This window comes from Morus notabilis, unplaced genomic scaffold, assembly GCF_000414095.1.
Source record: "Morus notabilis unplaced genomic scaffold, ASM41409v2 Scaffold843, whole genome shotgun sequence".
In the NCBI taxonomy this organism is placed as follows: domain Eukaryota; kingdom Viridiplantae; phylum Streptophyta; class Magnoliopsida; order Rosales; family Moraceae; genus Morus; species Morus notabilis.
In genome coordinates, this window is record NW_010361268.1 from 413,589 (window position 1) to 421,513 (window position 7,925).

General features: G+C 32.7%; 1 protein-coding gene across 1 annotated transcript; it reads right to left on the reverse strand.

The window, feature by feature from the left end:
* Positions 1-474: 474 nt before the first annotated feature.
* LOC21408394 lies at positions 475-1,671 on the reverse strand. The gene has a single exon (XM_010098861.2). It carries the CDS (start codon positions 1,530-1,532, stop codon positions 927-929), a length of 606 nt encoding a protein of 201 aa, XP_010097163.1. The 5' UTR covers positions 1,533-1,671; the 3' UTR covers positions 475-926.
* Between the last annotated feature and the right edge of the window lie 6,254 nt (positions 1,672-7,925).

A 7,925-nucleotide genomic window follows, 5' to 3' on the forward strand; every position in this document is an offset into this window, starting at 1 on the left:
TTTTTTTTTCAATATTTAATGCCATGTTGAAATTTAATTATCATGAAGATCTCTAATTGGCTGCATATCCCATATGTTGGGAAACCACATATTATAAACTTTGTTACATAATCTCAATATGAAGTTCAAATTTTTGGTTTCACACAATTCTGATGGTAGTTATTTCCTTAATCTATGTCTTAGGATTAAAAAAAAAAAAAAAAGTTTTCGTTGCTATTACTGCTAAAAGTTAAAATGGGTGAAGCCATGAAACTTCCAAGAAGATGAATTTTCCTAAAGACAAGAATATCAACAGTAATAAAGATTATACCTCCTTTTATTTTTTATGAGATGATATACATGAAACTTCGCCCTTAATTAAAGTTGGTATATATTATAATAATATTCTCCTGTCACCAACGAACGTCAAAAGAAAAAGAAAAAAAATCATAAAAAGAGGCAAAAGGATTAAAAAAAATATATACAAGTCTGCAAGAGTGAGGAATTCCTACCCTCCTTTATACTATACTTTTTTTTTTTTTTTAACACGACATACACAATCATTCTTTCCACAAAGACCAAGTACTCGTGATTTCAGTTCACTCAAAGATAAAGACTACAGACCCATCAGAAAAATAAAGATTTAAAGAGAAGAAAAAAAAAGTAAAGTAAAAGTAACATTATAATCTCCTAAAGGGAACAGAGTAACAGACACCCTCTAAAGTTTTGGAGTCTACATGACCCACCACCACTACTGAAAAAAGCAGAGCATAGTGTTCTTTGTAATAACAATATAAAACCACAAAACCAACCCAAAAATTAAATTAAAAAAAAAAAAACACTGTGGTGGAAGAACCTAAAAAAACCCATCTCTCACCATTTAAATTAATTCCCATAAGATCAACTGAAAAGTTAATTAACCAAAAAAAAAACAATTTTGTTTTTATTCATGTGGGTTTCAAATCCTGGAACATAGTATCCCACCTGATCTCTTCAACACCCGTTGACCAATACCCATCTTCCTGATCATGATGATCATGTTCCATCTTCTCCTCCTTCCTGAGATCAAAAACCACCGGGCTCGAAAAGCTCTCAATCCTGGGCCCACCGGAGACGACCATTGGGCTACCATTGGTAAGCAACAATCTTCCCTGTTGGGGCACCACCATCTTCCTGTTCCTCTTGAGCATGGCTCCTCTGAACCTGTTGCCATAGCCGGAAGGCCTTTGAACGACAACAAGAGCAGAAGAGTCTTGATCACGTCTGACCAAGGTCCGAATATACTTGGCCAAGCACCGTTTGGTCCTCTTGATGGCCACGAGAAGCCTGGCCATGGGCCGTGGGCCACGGCCGCTACTTCCTTTCTCCTTCCTGGCCAGCTTTAGGATCTCAAGCCTGTGCTTGGCTATGGAGATTCCCATGCTCTGAAGAAACTCGTGGTTGAAGTAGATTATGTCTTCCTCTTCTAGCTCGTTGTGGGCAAAAGCCAGGCCGTATTCGTACACAAGGGATGGCTCTAGGCCTGTTTTGGATAGCCATGAGAACCAGTCCATGGCAAAGAAGAAAGAATAGATGGGAAAGCTGGTTTTTTTTTGTTTTGTTTGCTTTTTAGATGATTTGAGAGAGAGAGAAAGAGAGAGAGAGGAGGAGAGAGATTTATATAAAGAGGAGGGGTTTGAGAAGGTGGTGAAATGGAAGGCGGTGAAGTTTGTAATATAGAAGGATTATGTGGTAGGGAATGCATGAAAAAGTATCGGCACTGCTTTATTTGGTAGAGTACAGTTTTACATCAACATCATATGACACTAACAGTAATACCATAATTTAACAGGATTTTATAAATTACTAATGGTTCAAAACTATGTTATGAAGTAATATTTTCATAACCTGTTGCAAAATTAGAATAAGGTATTAACACCGCACACTAATAAAGAATAAATCTCACATTATGAGACTTACAAATAAGATTCATTCTTTATTAATTGTAGTGTTCAACACCAATAGTGCTCTCATTCTTTATTAATTGTGGTGTACAACACTAATGATACTCGTGAGCATTTTTATAGAATTATTCTTATAATATTGTTGCGGGTGATTTGGTTTTTTTTTTTGAATTATTATTATATATAGTTTTGTGAATTTGTTGTTAGTTGAAACTTGAGAGTGACAAAAGGGAAAAGGGCATTTAATAGGGGGCTATGGGATGTGGGGTTGGAGGTGTGGGGTGTAGGGCATGCATGCACGCACATGTTCCGTCCAAAAATGTTGCTTGAGGGTTGATGAGAGTGATTACACTTTTTATTTTTTATTTTTTATTACATTTTTAAGGAGTAGTGAGATCAAAGAATTCGATATTGTGGACTGTGAATTAATATTTAGAGGCCTTCAATCACGGCAATTTGGAAAAGAATGGCTTTGTGGGGACGTGTAACCCCCCTAGTGTGTGCTTCTTTGTTTGCGTGTATGTGGAGTTGGGAAGAAAGTGGAGAATAAAATGGAACTCATATTTCAAATTTTGGAGGAACTTTGAGAAAGACATCAACAAGGAAGGGGTTTGGTATAACTGCTAGTGGAATACAACTTTTCTACTCATTCCCACTTAATAGTATGAACTTGCATATATATATATATACATATATATATATATATATTGAAGGGATGAACTTGCATGTATAATTAATCATGTCAACTAATTCTGTTTACCTTGTTGACCTGAGCTATACCAACCACCTGTCTTAGGATGTTTAATATTCTTCTTATATATTTTTCCTCTTTTAGTTTTACCCCAAACCATGTCTTAGCTTGATCTCATATCATATATTTCACTCGTGTATATGTGTGAGAGATACCTTTTCTTAAATCACAAATTGTCAACCAATGTGAAGATCTTAATGCCCTCATGAAGTCAGTTTCTTGGTAAACTAAACAACCATTTCTTTCTTTCTTTTTATCTATTGTTTATCCTTTTTTTTTATATATATTTTTTCAAAGTGGAAAAACTAAATAGTTGTTAGCCCATTACTTTCTCTTATACGATATTGATATAGAACGGCTTGTCCTGTAAAAGATAGGGGGCTTGAATAAGTGTAATGATCCAAGACATGGGTTTTGACTGCCTGACTTATTTTGCATATTTTGGTCATCCGTCTTCATCATTAAAAATTTAAGCATATAAATCTAGTAATATATGCATATAAGACGTACGATGATAACAAAGTATCATGCTCGTGCTGCTTTCATATATAAGTTATTACCTTTTTCCCAAAAAAATATTATTATTACTTTTACTAACTCAAAAAATATTGTACGTTTTTTTTCTTTTAAGAAAGGATTATACATTAAATTTACATCTTAATTACTCCAGATGTAGAATTCAAATCCCTTAATCTATTTAAAATAGAAAAAGAAAATTTCAAATGAGATGAATAAGATATTCATTTGTCATCTCTTCCTTTCATTTTCTCTTTCTCTTTTAAAGGAAAAGATAATAAAAACAAACAAAAAAAATGCTGGCAGTCATACTTGATGTATTAACTTTCATCTCATAAAGTCTAAGGTCATGCAAGTGTTTAAGTCCTAATGCATGCCCTTTGACCTTGTTTTTTTTTTTTTCCAAATATATATATATATATAAATAATTTTCTAAAGTAAAACCTACAAAAGTTGCAGTCTCTAATGACATAGAAATGGTCATAATAGTTCTGTAGCTTTGGTCGGCTGCCTTTATATAATGAAACTTTGTTTTAATTAAGCAAGTAATTCCGATGACTACAGCGCCGCCCAAGAAAAACACAAAAAGATAAAGTAGCTTAGTCTTTTTTTTGTGGCTCCATTAAAGCCTAAAATCACTACTTCCTTTTATCTCATGAAAACTTGTGACAAATATATATTTCTTAATAAAATGCCAATTACTTCTTTCCGACACTAAAACTATTACCTTTAAAAAGTAGATCTCATTTATTTCATCGATTCGAGTTTAGAATTTGAGTTTTGCTACAGTAAAAAGCTCTTAAAAACAGTCACATTTAACTTTTTTGCTACAGTAAAAAATTCTTAAAAATAGTCACATCTAACTTTTTTGCTATAGTAAAAAACTTTCACATAAAGTCACATCTCAACTCGAATCAACGAACTAAACGGAAAGTTTTCAAACAAGCTAGTTTTGTTCTTATCTCCATTGCGCATGCATATTCACATGCCCACTAATCAATTACATTGTGGACTATAGTCCCATATTTAAAACTGAGTTTTGGGTAGTACTATTTCCATGTGATCACTACAAATATTCTGCTCATGAGGCCAAAACTAAGTGGCTAGTTTCTGGTACAGGACTTGTTTCAATTTGGAATTTTTGAAACGAACAAAACAATCAAAGGTTCATACGATTCCTGCAAAACAAATTCAAGATCCAAGGACATAGAGAAATCTATATAAATTAAATATTGTTTAATTCCTGATCGACAGCCCACGTTCCAAGATAAGACTCATCACCCAATAATATCCGACCAACAGGTCCAACACTAGTGTTATATCTTTCACCATAACCTACTCGTGAACACAATCATGCACCCACGTATGTTAAAATACACAATAAATATATGATTGAGAGAGAGAATGTGAAATTGGTGTTTTAAAAAAAAAATCACGAGCTTTTTGAGATAGATATTGGCTATACATATTTTTCAACTGTAGATTATTTGATAAAAAAAAATACATATTTTAATATTGGGGTTCAAAACAAAATTCGCTAGAAGTCATATATTGTTAATTAATTGTAACCAAGTTAGTGATATATATTGGTTTAACTTCAATCTCTTATTTCCAAATATTTGTTTTTTAATTTTTAGATGTATAGTAATTTTGGATGGTTTTGCTGCTTATCATTAAAACAGCAAGCACCATTGCATATAGTAGTAGTACATACATATATATATATATATATATATGTAAGTGTATAGATAATATTACACGTACATATAGTGTGTGAAATTGCGAATGCATGTTTTAGGATTTTAGTTGACAATTTGTTGGCATTGGTTGTAAAAAATTTAAAAAAGATACTTTTGGTAACTGATGTTTATGGAGAAAATTAGAGGTGATTTTAGTTGCTAATTGCTCCGAATATAGAATGTTTTTGTTGATGGAAATCAATATTTGAAAGGAAATTTTAGAGAAAATTTGGAGATTTGATTGACATATTCAAATTAGGAGATTTGCAGATTTGTTGGAGAAAATGTGCTCATATGGAAAAGTGATTTGCTGCATAATTAATTTGAAGAGATTTGAAGAGATATCTTGGATATATTTGATTTGGAGTGTAAATAGTATTGATCTTGGTGCCAAAGTAATATATGTTGTATGTGCTTTGCAAAATAAAAGAGCAAATCCGAATTAGTGCATGATTGCTATATATGTAGCATGTGTGTACGTGAAGTCATGGTCTTGAAAGAGAAAAAAAAAAATGAGCTTTTGTGTTTTATGGTTTTAAAAGCAATTCAATGTCATATTTTGGGGCATGGATCTTAGAGATATATTTTTTAGAAAAATTATGTGAGGTAGAGCTTTTTGAGTGAAATATCATGCAAAAAAGGTTGTTTTGATGTTCTTTGAGAGAAAATAGAAAAGGGTGGTTCTTTGGGAGGATGACGTATTATTTTCGAGAGAAAGCTTTCGAAGACGAGTGGCGCTCGCTGAACAAGGCTACTAAAAGAATTCTCCACAATGGCGACTACATCAAGAAGGGAGTTTTTGAGTGTATAAGACCGATTGGTGATTGTAAATCTTTGATCTTAGTGGATTGTTCACTGTCTGGACGTGGCCCCACGGATGTAGGTGTACGCACCGAACCGCGATATCATTTTCTGGTGTTCTTTAGTTTTTCTCCTGCATTATTTTTATTCATGCACATTTCTTTTTACTGTTTGTTGATCAGCTCAGAATTTAATCATTAATTACAGATGTCGCTAAAAGTGTTATAACACTCATTATAATACCTACATGAAAATCAAACCTTTCAGCATGCAACTAGCTAACTTGTACTTTCGCTTATTATTAATTTTATGATGAAAAAGGGCATAATCATTGTTCATATAATCTCCCATTTTTCAACGAATCAAGATGCATAACACTATAAAGATCCAACTAATGACTTATTTCGCCAACTCTTTCAATAACTCACAATGATATGCGTAATAAAGAGTGAACAAAGACCGATATTCCAACTATTAGCCGGAACGGAATATAAAAACCTAACAGCATGGAAGATCTAATAAAAGATCACAGACATATATATGGAAAAAGAAGTAGCAAAAAAAAAAAAAAAAAAAGGCAGGAAAAAGAACGACCATTATAAGCACTAAAATCAATGATATGCTGAACTTGCCCATATCCCTATCTATTATTGGCCCGACACATTTTATTTTTTCGTGCTTTAATTAGTTTTCTTGTTTTTTAATTTTTTTTTTTTTTAAGGAATTTATTGTGCCATAACTGCATAACATATGTCCGGTTGACTTCAAAAAAAAAAAAAAAATGCAGACATATGTCCGGTTTGCTAGTAGTTAAACATTGATGTGCGGTGGAAAGTTAATTATGCGAGTTTAACTTTAACTAACTGATTAATTATTTTTTTAAGAAAAAACTAACTGGATAATTAATAAATAATTCAGGGGAGTTCTTCTGAGTAAAAGGGGTTGATGAGAAGGGAACATGAAAAAAAAAAAAGAAAAAAGAAAAGAAAAGAAAAGAGTTTCTCCTCTTTTTACTCATAAGAAGGGGGAAATCTTAGAAATCTCTCTGGTGATCGGTCTTACTGGCAGTCTCAATTTTTACCGTTGAATCTGATTAAAATCACATCAGATTGAAAAAATACTAAAAAATATGAAACTACTAATAGTTTATTTTTACAGAGATTACCAGAAAAAGTCCCAAAAACCTTTTCTTATAATTTGGGCAAAATAACATAATGATCAATTACTAATGCTGACTTATGGGGCTGAAAGGTGTTTAATCAATTAGCTGGGAGTTTAACTAACTGATTATTAGGTATTCCACTTGTGCCGTTAGTTACTCTGATTAGATGATTGTATTGGTAAGGTAAATAATTAGCTACACAAGTTAGTAGTTTTAGAGGTTAGTACATTATACCTCTTTATTATAATGGTCAGTATACTTGAGTTTAAGAGCACTTTTTGGTGTGGCCATAAATTATTATATTTTCCCACTATCCAATTCGTTTTTGTTTAACTGAAAATCACCAGAATTAACTCATTATTTTCTTAGAATATGCAAATTATTTGGGAAGAGGCCACTTGATGCCTGCCCCCACCGGATATTTCCACTTTTTTAAATTTTACCCAGAGTTTTACCTATTAAAACACTCATTGTGCACCTGAATGCTTTTAATTTAAAACATGCCCATGGGAATGTTATCGTTTTTTATAAAATTTTCAATCAAACCATCATTTTTTGCTCCCACTAAAATTTTCTTTACAAATACCGTAAAAGTTTTAGTTACGTCAACAATGTAACTTCAGTCCTTGGTATATCTTCATTGTTTGAAATTAAAAACCTGATTGGTTTAACTACAATATTGCGAACTAAATTTTAGGCTTAAAATTTGAAAACGCAATCAAACTCAATAATTTTAGAAGGGGGAAAAAAAAAGGAAAAAAGAGTAAGGAAAGTGTTTTGCTGAAGCAAATCCATCACTCCACCGTTGTGCAAGCATCACAAAGTGAATAAGCTTTTGAAATATGAAGACCTCTGTCGTCGGGTAGGGGAAAAATATAAGGAAAAAAAATACCGATAATGCATAATTTTGATCATGTCACCTTAGAATCATATCAAGTTAAAAGATTATGATAAATAAACAAAATTCGATGAAGCATGGGCGAAGCTGCCTTAGGCCTAGGGGGCACCCACCCCCACCCACCCACCCACCCACC

Coding starts and splice junctions, on each gene's coding strand:
- LOC21408394 (XM_010098861.2), bottom strand. CDS start 1,532: ATGGACTGGTTCTCATGGCTATCCAAAACAGGCCTAGAGCCATCCCTT.